General features: G+C 38.7%; 1 protein-coding gene across 1 annotated transcript in view; it reads left to right on the top strand.

Annotated features, from left to right (window-relative positions):
- The window catches only part of LOC148187278 (uncharacterized), a 158,443-nt gene that overhangs the window by 116,645 nt on the left and 15,918 nt on the right, over positions 1-25,880 (top strand). Inside the window, exon 3 of the mRNA XM_088088007.1 lies at positions 4,723-4,856. Within this exon, the coding sequence (XP_087944133.1) occupies positions 4,723-4,856 (134 nt within the window). The remainder of the gene's footprint in view (positions 1-4,722; positions 4,857-25,880) is intronic.

Raw genomic sequence — 25,880 nt, 5'->3', positions numbered from 1 at the left:
TTTCATGTCAAGTCACAGCAGATAAAAATCGCTCTCAGATCTGCTTATTACAGCATCATAGTAAATCTAGTTCTAAAACAACAAAATCAGTTCCACTTAGAGTGGTACAGCAGCTTCAATTGAACATGAATAAAAAACATTTTCTACTAATTGGAGTAGCAGCATTACCATAAAACCTGGTTATCTGCCACAAATTGTGCTCTCCGTTTTCGACACCTGTGTAACGAAAACAAAGACTCGGGCAGGGCGCGTGCTCAAAATAACCAATCCAAATCAATTAAAAAATTCATCCGATTCCTCCAAATTGATTGGGACATCCACACTGATAACTCAAGACCCAGATTTACAGGAGGTTTTAAACCTTTGTAGACTGACCAAATTGTTCTGACTTCTTTCAAAAACATAAGAAAACATGGCCCAAAACTTAGCTGAAAAGTGTTTTCAACGTTACAAGAAAGTTACCTAAAAATAAGCAAAAAAGAAATCAAAAAACAAACAAGAAAATGACCTTGAAAAGTGCTGGAAATAAAAAATATATATTTTTATTTTATGTTTGAACATTGTGAAACATTTCTTGCTAAGTTGGTCATTGCTTTTTTCCCCTGTGGGTGCTAAAGAAGTCATATACAGCTTGTGCAATGCATCTGAATGCAGCACAAGTAAACTGATGTCAGTGTAGGTCTCAAAAACTAACTTAACTGGGAGCTAAAATATCTGTAGAGGTCTCTTTCTATCCAAAACAAACAGACCACATTTAAACTGGCAAAAACGTATAATAAAGCAGTTTCATGTTAAAAATCTGTGTTGTTCCGACACTGCATAACTTCTCCTGGGGTCTGACTGCGGTGACCAGCGTAACAGTGCAGATGGCCGTATGTAGAGCCAGTGTTTGATGTCCGTTCTGGCTACTGTAGAACAACATGGCGGGCTCTGTGGACGAGGACCGGCTCCCATATGTTTATAAAATCAGCTCATTCTACACTAACGAAAGCATGACAGTTCTTATATCCAGGTGATTATACACCAAAGAAAACATACTTATTATATTTTATTCCATTTCTGCCAATATATTCCCCTAAATCCTACACTTTATCTTTTAATTACTGTAATGTTTCATTAGAAAATGTGTTAATTGTCCAGCCAGTCTCTCAGTTGTGAAAAAAGTTATTCATAGTAGATCTGGAACTGTATACATTTGAGGATTGAGATATCAGAAAAGTATTCAGGGTGAGAGTTAAACACTAAATTTAGGATGATTGAATCTTAAATGAAAAAGGAATACGGTTGAGAGAATTATGTGTTATATAATTTATCTATGAAGGGTAGTATTTTACACTGAAAGGGTCTTAAGGAGTATGCAGAAAAAAGTTGTATAAAGCCTTGTGTGGCTCCAGAGGGAGCCGTGTGAAGTCTGATAAACTGCCTCAAGTGATGTCACTTGAAGCCGCGGTGGTTGGGGCTCTAGACTTTTGAAAATGAAAAATAAAAACTGTGAATGTGGAGTTAGAAAGAAGTGAGCTTAGCAGACCTCTGTAGCTTGCTCAGTCTGACACCAGAGGGTTGTTCAGGTTCATCTGCTGAAAGGGGAAAGCTTCTCTGTGCTCGCCTTAAATGTCAGTTTAACATGTACGAGAATGACTTGTGACATTACAACTAGTTTGGAAGCCATTCAGCATGCAACTTACACAAGTGCGATGAGGAAACTTGAAGTGGCTGGTGTACTCACACTTTTTCAGTGAAGTAGGAGACATCTTGAATTCAGTAATTAAACTTTTGAAATGAACAATATTTGCATATTCATTAGATTCTGGATTTTTTTTTAATGATGGAGAAGGAGTAGATGTGCTTTTAAGAATCTTTAACCATACCAGACACTAATTGTTAGTCAGAGTGTAGTATTTTTAAATGTCTTAAAACATGTCTGGAGGGAATCTTCCACTACCTGACAGTCAAGCATCAAAAAAGTGCTTCTCATATCAAAACAAACAGATCATCTCATCCATTTATTCATAACATCCACACCTCCTGTTGACTGCTACTTTCTATCAAAATAAGATCTGCGGTTATGCAACGTTTTGACGCGAATAAATTATCTCAGAGTTTGACTTCTGTGTGTGAAATCTTTTGGCCAAATATGGTCCTCTTCCTGGTTTCGATGTCAGCGCCGGTCAGCCGCCATCTGTCCATCCAGTCACTCATCTGCTCAGTATTATCGACTTACTGGTACCTCTGGCAGGTAACCAACCATTGTTTGGGGATTGTATTCTGTGATTAAAACTGGTTGGAGGGTAAAACAATCAAAATCTTGAGTAAATACCAGGAAATATCAGATTCGGTGACACATCCTGTTCATGCAGGGCTTTGTCTTTGTGGTAGAAATGTTCACAAATTACAGCAGTTGCTTGTATTGATAAAGTATTGTATTATAAAGGTGAAAGAGGTCAACAGAGATTTTGTTTCAGATTTCAGTTAATATCAATAATTTTCTCAATTTGGTTTTCCTACATTAGATTCCTTTATTTTCCATGCGATTCTACTAATAGGCACTTTGGTATACTCCTGTTCATCTCTCCTGAGGAGCTTACATTTTCTAGTTAACAATAATAACCTTTATTTATATAGCAGCTTTCGTACAACAAATGCAGCACAAAGTGCTTTACAAAGAGGGTATAATCAACACAGTGTGCTTCACGTGAAAACAGACAAAATTAATCTAAAACAGGCCAGCAAGGCAATTCAGCATAAAAGGACATTTTTAAACAGTGTAAAACAAAACATAAGTGCTTAAAATGATAAAAAACACAAAACCATAAATAATAAAATCAATTAAGATGCAACATTTTAAAAGAATCACAGCAGTCTGAAGTGTAAAAAGAAGAGCTTTAGAGAGTCAGCACTACAGACTAGAGTGATCTGATGCATTTTTAGCTTTCTTTTGAAATTATTTAGTGAGCTGGCTTCTCTGATATCTATCGGTAGTATGTTCCATAGCAGTGGGGCGTAATTGACAAAGGCTTCATCCCAAATTTTCTTTCGGCTGTTGCTGGAAACCTTTAATAAACCATCAGCAGATGATCACGGTGTTTGTGAGGGTAAATATTTGACAAGGGAGTTAGCAACATGGCCTGATCCGAGGCCATTTAGAGCTTTGTATACAAGAAGCAGGACCTTGAAATCAATTCTAAATATCACAGGAAGCCAGCGCAGAGAAGCAAAGACTAGCCTAATGTGCTCTCTCCTCTTGGTTCTGGTTGACAGCCGAGCTCCAGAGTTTTGAAGAAGCTGAAGTCTCTCAGTGCTGTATTTCGGGAGGCCTGTAAAAAGTGCATCACTGTAGTTGCTTCGGCTTGAAATAAAGGCATGAATCAACTTTTCTGCATCTGCTTGATTTAAAAATGGTTGTACCTTAGCTATGTTTCTTAGGTGGAAGAATTGTGTGTTTGTCGCTTTGTTAATAAGTGAGTACATTATGTTTTTCCAACATTTTATCTGGATCCAGACTGTCTTGTAGATCTGTGTAATTGCAAACATATGTTTTCCTCTGCCCTCCCATCCATCTTTCCAGCATCCCTGCTATAAATTACCTGCTTCCCTTCTTGTTATCTGCCCTTGTAAAGGCTAATTTCTTTCTTGACCAGATGTACTGCGCCTGTTTTCAGTAAAAGTTGCATCGGCTTCTACCAAAGCAAAATGTATGCAACACCAAGACATTAATAACTCTTCTCTGTCTCGCTCTTTTGCTTATCCTTGCAAGGATAGGTCATTCGCGAGAATGATGGACAGGTGATCTGTGCTGGGCCGCTGTGACCTCTACAACCTTTTAGCGACCTTTCACAACCTTCTGACCAGCCGATTAGTGTCCGCCCCATCCCTCTCTGATTAGCCTGAAAATTGGAACTATTTGGACGACCTTTTCAGCAGAAAGGTCCACTCCCTACTCTGCTTTCCCTCTTCATACGCTTCTTTTCCACAACCTTCATTTGCAGCGGTGCTCAACCACACACACACACAAAATCCAACACTCTCCACCTCAAGCAGCCCATCTCCCATCTCCCCTTTTTGCTTCTGAAGGGTAACATGATGAGGCTTATCGACCACCATGTTGTTAACCACAGCAAATTTGTAGTTTCGTTCTCCTGCATTTCACTGTGTGCTCACTGAGGATGCTTTTCAATTACTCTTCAGCTCCTGTAGCTGCTTTTACTTCATACCTTCACTCGCCTTTTTTTTTACACTATGTCTTTCCTTGTTTCTTTCATATTGCAGACCGTGAAAACCACAATTCCAGCTACATTATAAAACCAGTAATTCCACAAACCACAAAGAGCCATTGAGTCACTTTGTGAGGCAACCAGGGGAAACGGAGCATTTTTTATCAAATATATGAAAAGAAAATGTGGTCAGGCAATATTAAAAGACCACCAACGGACATCACTATGCAGCTTCATCCTCTGTGGTCAATCGACATCTCAGTCGGACTTAATTTCAGGCGGGAACAATGCCCCAGCTGCAGATGGAAATGTTCAATAGATTATATAAAGCGGTTACTATAGGCCAGATTGTAAACCGCCAGCAGTGCCTGCCCACACACTGCATTTATTCCTCTGAGACTCACCCCAAATGAAGGAGTTATTTTATCTCCCCAATCCATATCTTTCACTTGTCCTATCGTTTATCTTTCTCTCCCTGTTGTATTTTATCGCTGTCTATCTTGTTTTACAGGGTTTGGGGAAATGAGATACAGGGAGAGAGAGAGAGAGCGAGACGGAGAGAGGAAGACAAAGTGGTGTGTTTACTGTGGAGCTTCACTGCGTCTCTTGGTCCCCGTGGGAGAACCCCTCAGCCTTCACCTTGAGGTGTGCACACACAGACAAACATGCCTCTGCTAACACACTGAAGTCAAATGGGAGCATACACATTGTGGACTTAAATCTAAAAGGGCTATAAACGTCAACTATTTCTTTAATTAACATTGAGTTGTTCTTGAGTCATTAAAGATGTGTAATCGATTGCTTTTTCAGATGACAATGTGCCATGTGAAAGGCGTTGTTTGCAGTGATGAAACTACAGAGAATTAATACCTAAATCTGCAGCTCCCCTCCGCTTTACAGAGCTTTGTAGTGAGTTTCAGCCCATTGTTCAGCTGTTCGGCCAACGACTTTTCTGATTTATTTTACTCTTACTGCTTTCATTGCATCGCGTTTGGCTGCAGCAGTCAGCTGTTTAATACTTCCAAAAACCCAGTGCACACCACCAGCTCAGCACCAAACAACAGAAAAACACAGTTCGACACAAGTAGGGGTGTAAATCACCAGTTTCATCACAATGCAATATTATATTGATTCTTTTGACCACAATACGATATTTTCTGATATGACAAAGTCTGCCAAGATACAATTTCAATCAGAGGCCTGCAATCGATCTGAGACGATATCATCTGATCATTTAACACAGTCAGTTGTAGAAGAAGCTGCCACCCCTTTTTTTTTTACTGCTTTTTGCCTTAAAAGATAAAAAACAACACATAAATAATGTCGATAATTGTAATCAATTAAGTGCAGAAAAGTTTACTTAAATTAACACCATTAGCACCATCAAACAGCACATGGGATCAGTTAACCTTCATGACCTTCTGTCAGAAAGACCTTTCTGGAAGATTTTTTTATTTTTATTTTAACCCAAATTATGATCTTTTTCCTAAAATTTCAGGGACATCTGTCTTAAAGTATTTTCAAAGTAAAGATGATATTCTCTGCCATTAATAGTAGTCCATATAAAATCTCTAGTTTTCTAATGTTTTTCCTTTGGAGATAACATGTCTTTATCTTATTCCAAGTGAAACACTTACTGTTATTTTAAGTCACCACCATGTTAAGGATGTGGCTGATGTATGCTGTATTTTTCTTATTATCAAGACCAAAACCAACAGTGTATTACTTTATCTTTCAATACTTTGGTGGCACGCGGCCTCAAGTCTTTTAATGTCCACGGAAATTAATTAGTTGCAAATACTTAAGTTCATTTTTTGGAGAAAGTTCAGTAATTCCCTAAGAAAAGCTGGGCCTTGTAGTTTTTTGTTTGTTTGTTTGTGTGTTTGTTTCTGTAGTGTGGGAACAAGAAGAATCACAAGCTCATGTTTTTTTTTTGTTCTGGCAAATGCGTCTGGTCCCCCTCACGTCCAGGCAAACTTCCACCCAACCCGGCCAATCTCAACTGCTTATCTAATATTGGATGGTTTTGAGACAAAACAACTTGTGAAGCCTTCACACTTAAAGCAAAATACATGATGATGCCATTTTTGGCACCTTGCTTGGACCTAGCTTAGGAAATAGGGACTACTGTTGAGGCATTTTTGAAAATAACTCAGATGGCTACAGCTGATGTGAAATTTCGGATAATTCTGATGGCAAAACGGCAACACTGGTTTGCAGATATTGATGCTACACCACAGCTCGTCTCTGCATGCTGTACTGTGTTTACATTTGGACGGAGCTCAGTGCTACCTCACATGTTGTGTTGCTCTTGTTGGTTGTAGGTCTATCCAATTGCATTGGGTCTATAACCATGGATAGCTCCCCATGGAACTGGAAATGAGCAATGAGGTTTCAGACTAACTTGGATTTATGATTTGGACTGGAAATGTTAGGCTAGGTTAGCCTGATGGTAAATGCTGAATTTTTTGGGGGCAAGGTAATGCACATTCAGTGCACTGATGAGTGTTTCTGGTAACTACAGCGCATGGAGGAACATGTCACCTAGTGTGATTACTGATATGTTTTTAATCATTGTTGGACATGAATGGTGGTCTATGGCACTGAGATAAATTTATTGTATCACTAGTCTTTATTAGAATATTTCTATTAAGAGTATTGTATGAAAAAAAAATTACAGTGATTATATCTTATGTGGATCCATGTTTGAAAATTTTTGTGTATTTTGGCAACTTCAGAAGCAAAGAGGAAGCTCATGCAGACTCACTTAGAGTTCATGTTTGTAAAGTCACTACCCTTCATCTTTTCATACATGTTGTCTAAATTTGGCCAAGCCTTTCTGTAACACTTGGTAAAAACACTTCTTGCAGGGCAATAGTGTCACCATTAAGGAGGTAGCTGAAAAAAGACTGCTGGACCACGCAATTATCTGACTGCTGTGAAAACTGCAAGAAAGCATTTGCAAGCTGAGTACACCACCCACCAAAGAGGGCAGAGCTTTCTTTGCCAAGCGACCGCTCAGCCGCTCACTGCTCAACACATTTATTCTACTCATAAACAGCAAAATATCACAGACCAGAGCAAACATCTATAATTCACATAACTCCCATCTCCCTCCAGTAATTAGCCTCCCCCACCGTTTCCTCCTCTGCAAGTACTTAATATTTCCAGAATGCAGTGCTGTCTCACAAATTGCTTTAAATAGCACAACTCATCCTTAACATTTAGCGTTTTCAATGTGAAACTTCCTACATAATAAGATAATAGTCTTCACTCAAACATTTTAACATTTTATAATAAGCTTCATGAATAATTCAAAAGCAGAGAGATATATAAATAATGTTTAATTAAATACCACGGGGAAATTACGAGCCAACAATACTAAACAAAACACACAATAACCTCCCTGATAACCTCTCTGTTTTCACTGCACATTCTTTTTCTTTCTTCAGATTTTAGAAAATTTTGGTTTTAGCTGAAGAACTGGATGAACTAATGAACTGTGTTTATGATAAACAGTGATATACAGAAATGGCTTTTTTTTTTTAAAGGGAATAATGAAAGAAAAATGTATTCCCCAAAGAGAAGAAAATGTTTTGGTTGTGTACCAAATATGTTTGGTACAAGAACTAGCAAATCAGATTTACATATTACCTTGTGAATTTTTAAATGCCATAAGCTGTTAAACTATCCCCTGATCTTTGGTGTAGTGAGCAGTGCTTTGTTCCAGCTTTGATCCTTAATTTTATTAAAAGGGTAGGCACTTGAGAAGACAGTTGTTAGCAAAATTAAGAGCCTCACTTTATACCCAGCTAAGACGGACTAACAGAGACAAAGATAACAAAGCCTATATTATGGAAAATACAGGATAAGTTTACTAGCTAGATCACATATGCCAATTTTCCGTTTTTTCACCTTCTTTTTTAATTTTGAGCGCAAAATTATGTTGTTTTATTTTTTGGGGTTTTTTTTAATAAATTTATTAAACTTTGTCCAGAAATACTCAGATGTGAATGAAATATAAAAATGCCTTAAAACCTCTTGAGGAAATAACATTTCACCTCCAAGACAACTAGTACAAGCTCTTAGCTTTTTTGATCTATTGATAAACGAAAGGAAAGGAAAGAAAGGAAAAATTCTTACACCTATATCCCATATTAAACAGAAAAATGCTAGTCAGTTCAGTTTCTCTCTTTCACCTAAGACTGAGTTTACCTTGTAAACTTATAATAAAACACACACACATCATTCAAACTTGAAGTAAAATTCACCAAACCTGCTTTAGTTAGTGTTTCCACTGTTCTCTCTCTGCCCGTTTTTTGGAGGCAGACTGTTAAATTAGCAAAATAAGATGATAAAATCACCCCAAAACCCAACCTGCCATGTACTCAGCCAATCATCAACATATTACAAGCCCTTGGGAAAGCTCCTCTTCTTTGTCCTCTCATGTTGGACACTGGGCAGGCTGGACACTACAGCGACTCACAAACGTCTCTCGTGGTATTACAAGACAGGGCGGACAGCGCTAGGTGGTCTGTGCTCACTTCAGTAGATTTCTCTGCAAACAATACATAGACTTCTTTGACATATTGTCAAATCTGTTACCGTGTTACATTGTTTTGATCATGTAAGTTCTTTTTTTTTTTTTAGCGTTTCAAACTAAAGTTGTGGCCTATCTTACACGTTGCAACTTTAAAAGAATAGATTGGTATTTCTGGAAATATGCTCACTCGCTTTCAAGTTAGATGAGAATTGATTGATGATCCAGACATGAGAGTGGTATCAATCAATTGTCATCTAACTCTCTGCCAGAAACCAAATAAGCATATTTCTTAAAATGTCTCAGCTATTTCATCCAACTTGATTTGCCATATTTTTGGCTACTGAGAGCTCATTATTTTTATCTGTCACTCTGATTCACGTCATTATAGGAACATCAATACTATGTATGAAATAACCACCGTAAATCTGTGTGTTGAAGAAACTGCATCACTTGTTTGTGCTGCTGAGCACAAATTGACCCCGTAAAGTGGAGAAAAGTTGAGAGCAATTTGTGGTAGTATTTTGGGAAAAAGACGAATCTCTGGCAATGAATCGATAAGTGAAAGAATAATATTGAATAGAGTTGAGGTAAGAGAAAGTGGCAGTGAGAAGTACATTGGTGAGAGAAGTGTGGGGACTACATATCAGGTGTAATTAGGTGTATAGAGACTCAGAGGAAAGGAGAAAAGTGCTGAGTGAGCTAAAAACACACTGCCTTTAGCCTTCTCTTTTGTCAGTTGTATTGACCCAGTGGCACCAGCATCAGATCTGTATCACATTTACTGTAATCAACGCTGTGTTTTCTGTCCAGAGTGCACTGTGAGTACAGATAGATACTACAAGCACTCCTACAGGAGTACAGAGATGGTGGAGAGTAGTGGTTTAAACCTCCAGCAGTGAAACTCCACGGGCCCCTCCTGGCCGAGGAGCGACTCCTTACTGTTCCCTCTCCTCGTTGTCACCCCGTACTGTTTCTTATTTCTGTCTTCAAGTGGACTGCATTGTCTTTCATAAAAGAATACGATCAAGCAATCCGAGTTCACTCAGACCAGGGGAAGAGCCTGTGGGGAGCATTGTTTCCCACAAATTCAAACTTTTCAAAGAACTTTCTGCCCAAAAATGTCTCTCTTTTAAACTAAGTTCAAGTTAGTTTGAAGTCCTTGAGGCAAGTTCATTTCAAGTCTCAAGTAATTTGACGTGTTAAATTAGTCACAAGTCTTCATGAACAAAGCAGAAGAAACACTCAGATCCTTTACTTAAAGGAGCTGTATACAACATTTAGGATATTAATATAGCAACAAACAACTCTTTGCCTTTGTTGTTGTTGACGGTCTGGCCATACGTTCATGATAGTGCATGTAAGTCCCTGTGTGTATATCCCTTGGGCTTGCTAGTCGCTGTCGCTCCACACTGTGCTCATACTGCGATTGCTGCTAATAATGCCACCCCAGCCCATGTTTGCAGAACAGCATTGTGGTTCCCCCCAGGTTAACACTTTTAGCTCTGTGAACAGTTTGCCGTTAGCACTGTTTGTACTGTATGTACCATTAGCTGCTATAGCTGTCAGCTCAGCCACCTCCGTGTTGAGAGCCGTGTGCGGATAATTCGGGCTCAGACCCGGAATTATAGATATGCTCTGAATTTCGTAATAGTTGCAATAGCACAATGTAAAAATTAGCCTTATATCAGACGAAATTGTCAACTCGTTACACTCCATTTCCGTCTCCAATCTGGAAAAGCGTCCACTCCGGCCAATTTCTGATCACAAGAGATCAACATATCCTCCTGAATTTAACATTTTAAGTTCAAACTGATGCCAGTATAACTGTTTTGCCATGGTTTTAAGAGGGAGAGAAAAACTAATTACAGTGTTGGGTGATTTTAAGATGACATGCGTATTTTGAACATCCTTGTATGTCTTAACTGTAGTGCTTGTCATTGTTGTTATTGCTTCTCATTGGTTAAGGCGTACCACTTGACAAAAAGTTTATAATGGCATTAGTCCCGCTCGGGTGCTGATTTTGTTTGTTTTTTTTTAATTATTTTATTTGATTTTTTCATGTCTTTATTTAAACAAGGACCATGCATAAAAACATTAATTTCAAAAAGAGAAGAGATGATGCATGCCAGATTTAGTTATTAGCTAGTTTACATCTGCAGTTCCTGGTCAGGTACAAACAACACAAATACCTCACAACCGAGAAATTGCTGTTTTGTGTTATAATGTGTCGTCTCAGTGGAGTGGGCGAATTCTGGAACCAGGCAATGTCAAAATACTGTTACAAGAAAGAAATACACAAATGGTGGAAAAATAAAAAGGCTTATTATGCAGGATATTATTCTATGTATTACAAAATTTAATAGTAATGATAAATGTGTAAGTATCATTTTAGGGTAGCTGTTTGTTGTGAGGCTAATTTTAAGTGCTTTGTATGTTCTGGGTAGTTCTATTACTATGCAAGGCATCTTATTTCTTGATTGTTTTATTTGCAAAATATAAATTTTAAGTTTTGCTAAAGTAACAAAATTTACTTCAAAATTTTGGACTGCTGGACAATGCTTTACTGAAACAGGAAGTGTGGTTCCCAATCTGTATTGTGCATGGATTTTATACCACACTTCCTAGATGCATTGTAATCCATGATATATGACCTTCTTTAATCCTAAAAGGTCACATGCATCACATATCACTGCTACTTACTGCACACCTCCTCTTCTGATACAGTGTTATTGTACTAATTATTGATAATCATTGACAATATTGGCCAGCTCCCACATCTTTCATGAAGTCAGGCAGCTCATCAATATCAACCCCTACTCTGTAGTCAAACCAAGACCGCTAGCTCAGCCAATGTGACTTGAAGCCAAGTCAGGTGAGTTACAACGTGGAAAAAGAAATGTGTAGTCTATACGAACAAATACAAGAGAAGTTAATTTTTGTAGCTGAACACAAATTTCCTCAATACAGCTTTAATTTACTCCTGTCTCTGCTTTCTTTTCTTCCTCTCAGCCTGTCTTGCCCTGTCTCAGTGTGTTTTCTGCACCGTTGGATAAAGTGAAAATTATTCATGAAAACCAAGTCAGCAGCATCTCTATTGTATGCAGTCATATAATGCATGGCCACTCCTAACTTCCCTGCAACAGCAGCTCTGACCTCTCACAGAACCAGAATACAATACAGAAAATACTACTGAACAATGCAGTGAACATTCCTGTTTTCGCGCAAGCCGAGACGCTTTATAAAACATTCTTCGCACCACAGAAACCACAGATGATATCAATCTGCCTCCTCAAATGAATAAAATATATCAAGGCTTCTTACTCATTTCCAAAGGGAATCAGCACGACATGTGATACAAGCTACAGGCTTCAGGTTTCAACATTTGGGAGTGAGTCAGTCAGCAGGGACATTTCTTCATGGTCGATCTTTTTGGTGGTCTGTAAAAAATATAAGAAAATAAAAATATAAGATGACTTATAAAAGTATAATGAGCATCCTCAGAAGCGTTGGCGGAAGTTTCTGAAATTTTGTTGGTGACAGGATGCAGTTCTTGTTTGAGAGCTTGTCTGGTTACTGAGGTTGTGCTGGCATAATTTATTGTTACAGTTACGTTTAGTTAAATGGTTAATTTAGGTATTTTTCAACCTGGACCATGTATATTCCCATGTTTTTGTGTCCAAGTGACTAATGGGAACAACAATTTTTGAAATTGGCCTAGTAAGCGAGAGCGCTGCAGGCGGCAGCAGCAACAGCAGCAACCCAGGCTGCAATGTTACTTAATGGGCAATTGCTGTCAATTTACGTCCACTAAGAGTGCTTGTTTTTGCAGCTGACAGGCTCAGATTGTTATTAAAAGTGTCTGACAATATTATGGTAAGGATCCCTACAGAGGTTGACCATTTTGTCAAAGAGTAAGATCCTTTTTGTTTAACCAGAAACAGCCTTGGAATTGTTATCACTAAACCCACCAGACTGCAGCAATTTTCTTGTTGTAAACAGTCCATTGTCACTCCAAACTCATCAAATATTCACACTTCATGAGCGATTTTTGCATCAGACACCAACGCCAAAAGCCATTTTTTGCAGTGGAATGATACGCCAGCGAACAGCGTTGGTCTTGAACATGGCCAGGTAGAATCTGTCGCGGGAGTATAATATGCCATTGAGTGGCCAAAAGGTACCTATCGCAGCAGTATAGTACGCTGGAAGGCGGCGTCAGGTTTTAAAGCATCCCATGGTGCATGGGTACAATACAACCCAGGCGTTCACCAGGAAGCCCGCTGTTCACCTGCTGTATGAATCTTGAGCCAAAACATAATGTTTTCTTCGAAACCTAACCACCTGATTTCGTTGCACAAGAAAATAAACCTAAATATGAGGTGTTTTACCAATGTTGTAAGCTTATCTAAAAAAGACAATGCATCTAACAAGCAGAAACTGTACATTTCCTGCAAAAACTGCAGTTTATTTTGAAAAGTCACAATGCATTCAACTGGCATTAAATGACATGCTGTCCCAGAAAGGCAACAACAAATGCAGAAGGATACCTAGCGCATAAAATGTAGACATGAATGGCACTGACCAAGTGGGGACTGTTGTAAAACACACTTCCTTGAAAGTTGACGGAAACAAAATAAAACTCAACAAAAAAAATAAAAGATTGGTTAGTTTGTCTTTCCCCTGTTCCAACAATAACCAACTTTGGTTTGGTTGAAGTAAACCCTTAATTTACTCAGGTAGATGTGAAATATTCTGGCTCTATACTCTAAAATTACCGTTTCTATAAGTGGAGTCTGGCGGTATTTCACGTCTGTTTCTGGTTACACATGAAGGATTTTACTCTTCAGCCAAAAGAAAATGTCTGTCTCTGTAGGGATGTTTTTCATAATGTTGTAAGACACTTATAAGAACAACCTGAGCCTGTCAGTTGCAAAAACAAATACTTAGACGATGCCTAAATGCCCTGAGCGCTTACATTGCAGCTGTTTTGCAGCTGTCGGCCACAGTCCTTTTACTAAATTCTGGACCAACTTCCAATAACTGTTTTTCCAATTACTCACGCAGACACAAATAAATGGAAAAATAGGATACAGGTAGAAAATATCAAAGTTACCCTTTAATTACATCAGTTTTCAACAATTTCATGATAGCTGTGGTAGTAATAGTGTAGCGCTTCAAGCGACACTGAGGTACTACTGAAAGGATAATTACAGTTTAGTCCAAAGTGTAACTTATTTTCATTATTTATCTGTCATAGAATATTATTTATCGCATTAACTTAACTGCTAAGTCCAGCCACATAGCTTTAAAAAAGTTAATTTTACTGTTGTGCTATGTATTCTTACTTGCAACAAGTATTATTATCGTGCAGTATATCGACTTCATGCCTCTTCCAACACTTGGTTTAGCAGACACACTTGTCGTTACCATGTCCGTGTATCACTGCTGTTAACGTTGAGAGAAAAGTCGGCAGAAATATGCTCTATGCGTCTCTCTGTCTCTCTCTCTCTCTCTTTTGTTTTATAACCATCTAACCCAATCTGATAGCAACTAATGAGTGTGATTACTTTAGAAGCTGCTAATAGCTGTAGCTAATCCCCCCCTCTGCCCCCTTTCATTTCATCTCACTCCGCTTCTTCTGCATCTCTCAGCTTTCTGACTGTGCATGCCATTATTATTAGATGTGAGGCCCTTGAATTTCCCCCCTCCTCATCAGCTATTATCCATCACTAATGACAGGAGGCAACGTTGTAAATGTTCTACTTGAAGTGGAATTAGTTGGTGTGTGTGTGTTGTGACAGAAAGTGTATTAATGTTATGTGGTTCTCTAAATGGCAGCGCTGCGCATGAACCCCACCTGCGTGGGCGTCAGACTGGCTGACCCGTTTAACGACGATTTGTCCCGCCACCACAGCACTGAAAGTGACGCTTCACTCTGTGGGAACATTTTCACCATTTCGTCAAGCTTGAGGAGAAGTCCATGTTTCCTTTCACATCCTGCATTCACTTCCTCTCTTAACTGCAAACAAGCAAAACGGGTCTATAGGACACAGAGTTAAAATCACATTACCTGCGTTTCCTGGTACAAGTTTCAGATGAGGTTTTCAAAAGTGAAGGTTAAAGGGTGGTGCTGACTGGAGGTCCCCAGAGCAGCCAGTATAAATGAATTTCTATGGAGTTATGTACTCTAAAAAGGGAAATGTTCTGCCAAAGTGAAGGATCGATGGATCTCATGGTTCTTTTTATTCTCATTAATTGGGATTAGTAGTAGAGTCCCATCTGTGTATACCGATACCAATATTTCTTTTTGAAACATAATCTATATTATTTTGTGTTAATTAAAATCTTGGAAATGCCACTATGAGAGTAATGTATCAAACAACCCTCCAGAAAACCAGCGGGTATGCAGCACATTAACATGTTGGTATGTTTATGTGTGTGTTTGTTGGGGGGTTGTTAGGTGAGACGTGTGTTGGCGCAGGAGTGAATATGATAAGGGTATTTTGAGAGGGGACGCACAGCTATACTTCAAAGCGGAAAAGCATAGAGAGCCTCACCAAGAAACCCTCTCTCAAGGTTATCAGTCTTTTCACACTGTCCTCCTTTCTCTCGGTGCATGTTCTGCTGTGATAAGCTTAATTAAAGCCACATAATGAGCAATGGATACGACTGTACCGGTGCATGTGAAGTGCGAAGTTGAACTTCCTAACACAAGAAATCCCATAAAGAAGAGTTGCAGCTCTCACTTCTGAATGAGGAAGAAGTCTCAAACTGACAAACTCAAATATAGCTTCCATCTTTTATTCTACGTCTGACCTATAAAATGGCTGGTGCCCAAATGTAAAAGGACACCGAGTTGAGTCATCGCTGTAAAAATCCATTAAGAAGACTCCCACCTTTACAGTATAGGAGCAGAGCAAAGACATCACATGCATTTAGACATCCTTGGTGTACTTAAATTGTGGGAGAAAGCATGAGTGTATAGGCCAAGGATGTATACAAATTGCAATTGCATACAGAAGTAGTGTATAGGTGCAGATTGTAGATTGTAGCAGCATGTTTTTGACTAAGTCGCCACTTATTGTTTTGATATAGTTTCTGTTTTTTGGCTGAAACTAATTTTGCACCTTTCCCTTATTTGTTTGTCTTATGCACACACACATACACACACGCACTTTAAACCTCCTCACACCCCTCTTGCTCCCATTTCTCTGATTTGCAGCGGTAATATTATAATATTTCTGTTCCCCATAAATCACTGTGACAAGGAAGGGCCACATTACACCTGTGTATAGGAAGTCCCCACTTTCTTTCTTCTTCCCTACCTTTTTATCACACCACCTCTTATTTGCACTCTCTCTCTCTCTCTCTCTGCCTCCCTCGGGGATCGACACATGGCTCCTCATCAGTGCAGGAGAACGTCAACAGCAGCCTTGTCCCCTGGGTGTGTTTTTTAACTCTCCCTAATTGGCATGTGCATCACGACACAACGGTAGGCCTGTGTGTGCTTTCACAGCAACAAAAGACCTTTAATAAACCTAACTTGCACAGCCTGTGCGAGACACCTCTCTAAAACTAGCGGCATATCTTTAAGGATAAAAAATAGAAAAAGAAAGCAATCACAGAGAGGAGACAGATGAAGTGAAAACACTTTTGGGAGCTGTCTTGCCTTGGAGCAGGTCCAGAGACCACACCTAATATACAGGGTGTCATCCCTGCCTAACGACCAGGTCCCAGCTGGGCTCTTTGATAACGTGGATGCTCTGGTTACCTCTAGGATACTGCTGTCTGGTCAGTGTTGTCTCTTTAAATACAGAAGCATTAACTATTCATTATAACCATTTGAAGCCTGTTAACAAGGGGAAGATCAGATGTGTTCGGTGACATGGATATGCCACTGGGGTAATTTTCTCTACAGTGCCCTAAAGGACCACCATATAAGTATCAGCACACAAAAACTCAAAACATGCTTGATACAACAAGTGATCTGTCTGTTTCTGGATCAGTTAAAGCACCACAGATTTTTTTTGCAACTAGAGGGCAAAAGGGGACCTGACAACGCACACCTTCATAGACTGTATATAAAGATGGACGATGCTTCTCTATTTGCTCCAACTGTACAAAAATAAAATCAAAGTATCCTGGATATGGCCACTGCCATCTTGCCATCTTGCCATCATTGAACACGAGCATAGCGATTGTCCCACATAGCTGTCAAAAATGTCATCAAATTCCCATTTTATAGCATCAAATAACTAATTAAAACCAAACTCATCATAAAACGAACACTTGAACATTACACATTACAGTGATAAGACCTACTTAAATGACAGAAATCATCTTTAGGAAGGATTTATTAGACTTGTACTTAATTTTTAAAGTTTAGCCCATGTCCCATTTACTAACATGGAGGGGTCAGGGTTTTTGAGCCACCACGGGGCGATCAAGATGTCATGGCTTCACTTTTGAGGAACTGTTATGTCGTTCATCTTTATATACAGTCTATACCTTATGAAGTGGGTCTGGATGATATGCTAACAAGTAATTGCACATTAAAGCGAGGAGACATAAAGTTACATTATTATTTAATTTAAGTTGTGTTCATGGCTGCCTGACATATGTTCAGTCTTCTCTGAGTTACACTGTGATTTCACACATCTAGTTTGTTAATGTTTGATTGACTTTCTTAACCAGCTAGTCTCTAACTTTCTATCTGCTATTTGGTGCCTGTGAAAACTTGGTTGGTGAGAACTGAACAAAGATTATGATATTTTAACCCTAGTTCTATTAGTGCAGGCTGAACCCTCTACCAGACTCTATGGGTAATACTACTCAAGAGCATGAATTTGCCCCCTGATGCCGTAAACTACCTTTCGCTTTGAACGCAGCAAGAGGGTGGAGGCTGTGTGAAATAGAACCACACTGTAAATGTGCTATAAAACCGAAACAACCTGCTAAAAGACGCCCAAAAGCACTATAGATATTTAAAATTTTTCAATCAATAAATCCTCCATATTAAACAACAGAATACAACATTTTGCTAGATATGCAAGATGGCATATTTGTCAATGCATCATAAAACTATTACAGATAACTGCTAGGTAAAAAAATCTGTTAAATGATCTGAAAACAACACAGTTCAGGTGTGGTTACATTAAGATGCAATTAGGGCTGGGTGATAAATGATAACGATAATTATCTCAAGAAAATATTCCTTGGTAGTGATAGCAAATATTTGTCATGCTCTAACGATCAATAATAGTTTCAACTACAATTAACAGTATGGTTCCTTCAGCTTTCACCCAGGAGGAAAGATCAGCCTTAGAACTTAAAAACAAAAATAATGATTTGACTTTTTTGGTGGATAATTATCGATATCGACCGATGTAAACATTTTTATTGTTTTTAGCCATATTGCCCAGCCATAGGTGCAATGTGGACTTGGTTAGGTCTGGGGAAAGATCATGGTTTGATTAAAATAAATAATTGGTTAGATTTAGAAAAACATCCTGGTCTGAGCTGAAATCACTACTTCGTTAAGGGTTAAGAGACCTTTGTCGTCATGGTGATGGTATAAACCATGTGGTTAAGATTATGGAATGATTGTTGACTTGGTTAAGAAAAACAACAATATTGAATTTTTGTTGGAAACAGGAAACAAACAGCTGTCTCCCATGGCAAAGTCTCATGTTTTGTTGAGCTAGCCATCGACCGCAACCTCCTCCATTTATGGACTTTGTGCCTCTACAATAACATCACCTGACCTTGCTCCGCTCGACAATTGTCATAATTACTACAACCAATACAGAGGGCTTTGTCCCTCGCTCACAAACAAATATTGTTTAGAGCATTTGCTCAAACAACTGAAGCTTTTTATTCAGTGTTAATGGCAACATATTGATTAGTGCAGGTTTTGTTCCCATGGCATGCAGTTACAAGCAACAGCTGTCTCGACTTTCAGAGTTGCTCTAACATCCATAGTTTCCTTAAAACAGCCTCTTCAGTGGAGGAAAGGACCAAAATCATTTGACCTTTTTCCACAACATCGATGTTTTCTTCTTGTTTCTGTTCCTTTAGAATGCAATGCATGCTTACAGCTTCATCACTGTGTGATGATAACTTTGACTAAAGTAAGCAACATTCACTGTGATGATGGATAACTCATCTCAGGTATAGTTCAAATTCATAAGCAAAGCAGAATGAACAGACTTTAATGGCTGCTCGGGAGGTAGAGCTGAGCCAGCAAGAGCTGTTTGGTAAATATGCTAAGAGAGAGAGCTGGTTACTGATCTTGGCAATAACATATATTAACATATATTTTTATTTTATTTTATTTTATTTTATTTTATTTTATTTTATTTTATTTTATTTTATTTTATTTTATTTTATTTTATTTTTGTGCATAATTGTTATACAGCCTAACCATTAGGAAAAGTGAAGAGAAGCATCAACATTTCTATTTATGTACATGTTTTTGTCCCAAGAGAGATAACATGAAGACAGTTTTTGGAGTATGTCCCAAAAATGCCAGGATTCACTCTTGTTCGCCATATTTGTGTTAATTTTGCGCTTTGTTCGAAATTTCATAGCTTCTTTTTGGAGGCATGCTGCTTACTGTCTAGCACCTAGTTGCTACATTTTTATAATGTCCTGACCTCCCCTGCACGGTGTGTCCTGGAACGACTGGAACATGGCATGTAGGCAGAGGGCAGAGTCTCTGCAGATAAAAACACTGCCACACACTTCTAGTGGGTCAAAAGTGATGATTTAGAGGGATTACTTTTGTATGAGTCCATACATTTTTTCTTTAAAAAATCCTGCAAAGTATACCATTAAAGAGGACAATCTACAGATAAAGGCTATAAAGAGATATATACTGTATTCATTTTGCTATTTCAAAAGTATATATGTAGTTTAAAAACTGAACAAAAAAGAACACGTCTGCAACACTACAGCATATTTTTTATAGAACTTAAACTGTAAATAGTCCTATCTAACTACATAGCAGATATTAATTTGACATGTAAAATACCAGTTATGGTCAGTTATTGTTATGTTTTAAGTAGTGCTGGGCATAGATTAATTTTTTTTAATCTAGATTAATCTCACTGCAATCCTGTAGTTAATCTAGATTAATCTAGATTAAAATTATAGATTTGAATTTTGCCAAAGACATTCAAAATAATATCTATCTATCTAAATGATGAAAATGCATCACAAAATGCTTGAGAAAGCTGTTCTACTATAATATTTGGTAAAGAAAAATAATGTTCCATAAGATTTACTTTGGTGTTTAACTTTTTTTTATTTTGTTAAACACAGACATTTAGGAACACAGGTTCTGTCTCCATGTGGAAAAAGCTTTTTCCTGCTAACTGGAATGAACAGCAGAGGGCGCAGCCTCTGATAACATGACCCTAACTGAACTGTGGGCCTACATTAGAGCTTTGTGACACGGCTTGAGCCTAATCACTCCAGTCTCTGCTTCTCCTTTTTCCACCAGTCACTCAGGCAGACCAGCTTCCGCCTTGTTCACGCCCCCTCTGCGTGAACAAGGCGGAAGGTAGGTATACATCCGCGCTTAAACAACAAAGTGAAATTGGTGCCTTGCTCACTGTATAGACCCAACTTAGTGAATAGTTTATCGCGCGATAATTTCCTTATCGCGCGATAAGAATCCCGCGTTAACGCAGCACGTTAACGCCGTTAACGGCCCAGCACTAGTTTTAAGACATTCGTAAGAATCTATTCAGAGCAGTTGAAGGTAAAACTGTGTTGTGAAGGAGCTCTAACAAGGTTCTGATAAAATGAGAGAAAGCAAATTATGCAACTTTTTCACCGCCTCTCCTGCAAGCCTCTATTAACTTTCCATTTGCTCTAGGCAACTGAAATACCAGAAGACCTTTCACCAGAAGTTAGACAGGGTTGTCTTTCTCCATTGTCTCTCTGAGAACACTGATACACTACCTCTCTGTTCATCTCTTCAATCTTCATCTTCAGTGCCCACCGTGTCCATCCTTCCCCCTCCCTCTGGACACATCCTCCTGCAGCTTCCTCCATTACGAGCTGGAGAGAATTCTCCACACAACCCAAATTCCCTTATAGAAAGCTCTGCAAAAGTTCAGTGTCATTTGTCTCTCTGAAACTTGAGCCTATGTCTAAAGACAACAGTTACACCTTTTTTGAGATGTTCAGCAACACTAGCAACATGCGAATCATTGCTTTGTGCTGACAGAGGAGCAGGACTTGATTAATGTTTAATAGCATATGCAGTGGGTGCACTTCAATTACTTGATCTTGAAATATCTGCAACATCAAATCAAATAATTGAGCAGCATGTGAAGCGGATGATGGTGTGAGGGTAAAGAGTGGGATTTCCCATGTTCAGTGTTTGATTCCTGTGCGTCTGATCATAAAATTTAATTTCTGGTAGCAACGCGGTTTATCCCCCCGTCTAGACTTTTATCAATTTGATCTCTTTGATCTATTTTTTGATGGAAGCCTGCAGCCAAAAGCATCAGGACAGTTTGCAATCCACTGAAGTTCTTCTAGCTCTGCAGCAGGCAATGGGCTGTGAATTTGAACAGAGATGCATCAGTGCATCATTTTGAAACACACACCAGAGGATAGCGATGGGCAGCCTTCTACAATGAAAAAAAAAACGTCTTCACTGCCCATAAAGAGATGTCCCCCCCCCCACATGTGAGAATCATTTGAGGCAGAGCATATTTTTATTTTTCTTTTCTGATTCTCTTAAAGGAAAGGTTTACTTTTTTCAAGTCTTATTTAATACAGTATGCCTGTATATACATTGAAACAGTAATTTGTTCTACACTGGCCTTGAAGAAACACTTGTGATTGTGTTTTGGTGACTGCGATGTAAAAGTAGTTTAAAATCCACAATAAGTATTAATACAACAGTGTAAAAATACTGCAGTACAAGTAAAAGGTTCTGTCTGCACAACTATTTGCTATGTAAAGACATAGTGGTGTCCTGAGCAGAGAATGAGGTCACACTACCTCTGTGTTTGTTGTAATCTGAGCTTCTCTGTGGTTTGTTTTCAGTCTTGTGCATGTTAGTGCATGTGTGTATCCCACTGGTTAGGTGTGGTCCCACTTGGACTCAAGTATGAACAGATCAGAATTTGGTGATCGAAGATCAAAGGTCAAGGTCATTGTGACCTTTGTCTGACAAGAAATTGGGCGTTTCTTTTGGGCATGCAGCTTTGTAAACTGTTAGATGTTTGTGTACAACGCTTCTATGATGACACAGAGCTAATCTCAAACTCACAAACTGTGGGAAAAAAACAAAAAAGAAAACAATTGAGACACATATTCCAAATGTGCTGTGTACATGTCCAAAGAGTGCCCATAAAACTTCAATAATATAATCATATCCCATGTCTCAATTGGAAAATGATCAATTTGAAATAAGCCCTTATTCGGAAAATCCAAATGGAATATACTGTTTAAACAACCGACATCAAATTCTGAATATTTTAATATTTCGAATAGAAGTGGAATATTAGCGTGCTTGTAAATGTAGTCACTGTCCATATGACATATCTAAATCTCAGAACAAGTATATACAAAAACACAAACAAGAGACGACTACACAGTCCTCTATCCAGATACACCCATTGATGTTTGATCTTTAAAAATAAGAGTGGCAAATCGTAATTTAAAAAGGGAACCCAATTCTTAATAACTTTACTGTACAATATGAGTCGGATCTGGAGTACAAAGTCTTATTTAAAAAGGGAACTTGTCCTTTAACTTGACCAGCTCTTTCCCCTTCTCACTTGTATATGAATGAATGAGGTGATGCATTTCTACTAGTTGAGTCATATAGTACGGTTCATTCCCAAACATTAACTGCTGAGATCACAAGGAGTCCCTCCTGTATGAGTCAATCTGAACGGTACTGAATGCTCAAAATAAATACGAGCAGCTCTCAGATTTCATGGCTGCTAAGAAGAAAAAGTCAGTGAGTCAATGAGGTAAACTCATGGATCAGCTTGTATCAGCAAGGTGTGAGCCTGCTCAGCCCCAGCATTGAAAGCATCCTCTAAAGGGAGGGATGTGAGGCTTTGTACTGCAACTCAATGGAGCGGAGAACAATGTCTTATAGTTAAAGGAATATTTCAGATATTTCATGGGAAAGGACAGATAAACTTCAGTCTGTCAGTCTGTCACACAGATTAACTCACACACCACTGATCTGATTTTAATGAAAAAGAATGATTCATTCTCTGCTTCATTCTTGAATTTATTAAATTGCACTAATTAGCCAAAGTGGGGCACTACAGTAGGTGTTTATTTGCATTTTGCCAAAACAATAGTCTCGCACTGATAAGCCTGATGGGAAAGCGCAGCAAAATAATGATAACGCTGTCACACACTGACAATATCAGTTTTAAAAAGTGACATGTCTCCAGCTACGCTGCCTCACCTGCCGCCATAGTCCCACCCCATGACACCTGTCAGCCATCAACAATACAACAACAAAACAGCCTTTTATCACACTGGTTTTGTGCCACGCTTGTCTTGATAAGAATCGTAGCTGTGTCTCCCCGAACGGGACGTACCACTTGAAGATAAACACTTCGAACAAGCATAAAGATGCTCTTTTTTTCCACATCTATCTGCTTTTCTTCGAGGGCATTCACACTGTGTATGGCCTACATTGCCAGCTCCAGTGAGGATCCGGAGTAGACAGGACATTCGTCATACTCTTCTCTGTCCTCCTTTATGTGCACGCAGACTTCACAGATCGCATGGCAGAATGACAGGGTCTCTAATAATGTCGCTGCAGAGGACAGCAGCACAGATTTTCCACTGGAGGACACAACCTGCAGGCCATTCTGACCTCTCTGAACATGACTACCCCCTCCCTCCTTTTTGGTTTTTGGCTCTGGCTGTGAGGCTTAACCTATGTGTCCTCCATGATCATCTGCAGTGGATCATGCTGTACATCAGCGGCTGGCTTTACACCGACAATAGATACAGGATTATCTTGATACTGACACTGTAGTTCTCCATCTGTAGTTTTAATTAAAGTGGTTGCATTTTGTTTCCTGAATTTCCTAATTACAGTATTATGCATGACTCCGCGCTTGATCATTATTCAGTGCAATTACTTTCAGTGGATTTGCTCCCTTGTGTACTCACATGCACAGGTAGCTTGCTGGTAGTATTTTGCAGCCAGGGAGGCGAGAGAGCTACTTCATCTTGAACTCGTAGTGTACCACTGCCCCCCTGTGGACCACAATAAAACATGAAGGGAGACCTCATTTCACCCCATAGCCATAATTGGTAACTTCTTTAAGTCTTTTTCAAAGACAGATTTGCCACGCTGTCTACCTTTGCCCGTAGCCATTCGACAAACACTAACGCATATCACAAAGGACGTGACAGTCATTTCAACCTTTTACACCTGCATGGGTTTGTTTTTACAAGGAGTTATTTTTAGAATTTGGTAGTTTGAAATGCTCCTGGCACATTATGTTCCAATTTAATTGGATATACAGTAATCCATTAGCCTTAAGCCACTGAAAATAACCAAAAATATATAATTTTTCATCAGTGCCATGTATGAAGTGTCAAAACTGAACCATTTTGAAACACAGATATAACTTCACTAATACAGATTTAGAATAATGGGCTTTAGAAATTCAGCTTGTACGTTGCCCTTTAAAGTGTGATTGGAAAAGGCGGGTCTTACTGATCATTACTGTAGAATTTAAAGTAAACTGTGATACATGACGACAATATCATGTCCATAAAACGTACTGGAGAAAGAATTCGCTACATTGAATTCCAACTCTAACTTTTCATACTTTTGTTCCAACCTTTGAAATATAATTAAACCTCAGCAGATAAACAAGACTCATATAGACTCATATGATATTTTCCATCTGCTTTCAAAAGACTAAGCCTGTTAAGGCTTAGATAAATTAATCTCATGTTTAGGATGCTGGTGTTTAAATCTCTCAGTTGTTATTCCTCCTGTAGTAGCAAATTTAACTTTCTATTTTTACAGTATCTCCTAGTCCTCCAAAATTTCCTAATCTCACATTGTTATTTCAATGGCGATTTCTCTTTTTTTAAAGAGAGAAAAGAAACGATTAAGGATAATCAAAGCAACTTAATGAAAATATTTCTCACTAAACTGTATCAAAATTTTAAAAATAATTGTAATAAATCAAACTGAAGAAGTCATGAAGGGGTGACCTGAGGCCTCTGCAGCTGCCTGGGTTCGAGTCTGGCCTGTGGCCCTTCGCTGCATGTCATTCCCCCTCTCTCTCCCATCTTTCCTGTCTATCTAAAACTGTCCTGTCAATAATGGGAAAATGCCCCAAAAATAATCTTCAAAAAAAAAAAGAAGAAGCCATAAAAATAGCAGTTTAGACTTATTTAAACAGCTATAAGTGTGTGGAAAAACTCAGCATTGACAATTTAAGTTCGCCTCTGGCTGTGGTTGTCAGAGTTGAAATTATGCAGTATCTTGATTATGGCCTCATGTTATATTTATAGACCAATTATGCACATTATGTTATGTTACTATTATAACTAAGGGTTGTATAGTATATCGTGCTGCAATTCAGATAATTAACATTGTGACAGTAGTTTATGATGAAATGATGCTGTTAGTTATTTGTTATATGTTAGGATGTGATGCTGCAAGTTATTATATTGTTATGTTTTAAGATCCAGACCAGTGCTAAGGATGCTGAGTTTCGAATAACAGGAAATGTCTAAGTGTGGAGCTGGGACAGCCAGGGAGTAATATGTTGCAGCAGCCATTTCTGGAAGAAATTAAAAATAAAAAATGAAACAGGATCAGTTTGTCTCCACCAGTAAAGGTCTGTGTGTGTGTCTCTCTCTCTGCCTCCCTGGGGGATGGACACATGGCTCCTCACCAGTGCTGGAGAACATCAACAGCAGCCTTGTCCCTTGGGTGTTTTTTTTTTTTTTGGCACTCTCCCTAATTAGCATGTGCGTCATGGCAAGGCAACACGTGCGCTCTCTCAGCAACAAAAGACCTTTACTAAACCTAATTGACAGAGCCTGCGTGTGACACCACTCCAAAAAACTAGAACAACATCATCAAAGAAAACAATCAC

Source organism: Plectropomus leopardus, chromosome 15, assembly GCF_026936395.1.
Source record: "Plectropomus leopardus strain MGB_pleo_1.0 chromosome 15, ASM2693639v1, whole genome shotgun sequence".
NCBI lineage: Eukaryota > Metazoa > Chordata > Actinopteri > Perciformes > Serranidae > Plectropomus > Plectropomus leopardus.
Note: the sequence above shows the minus strand (reverse complement) of the source record. Positions and strands in the feature narration are given on the sequence as shown.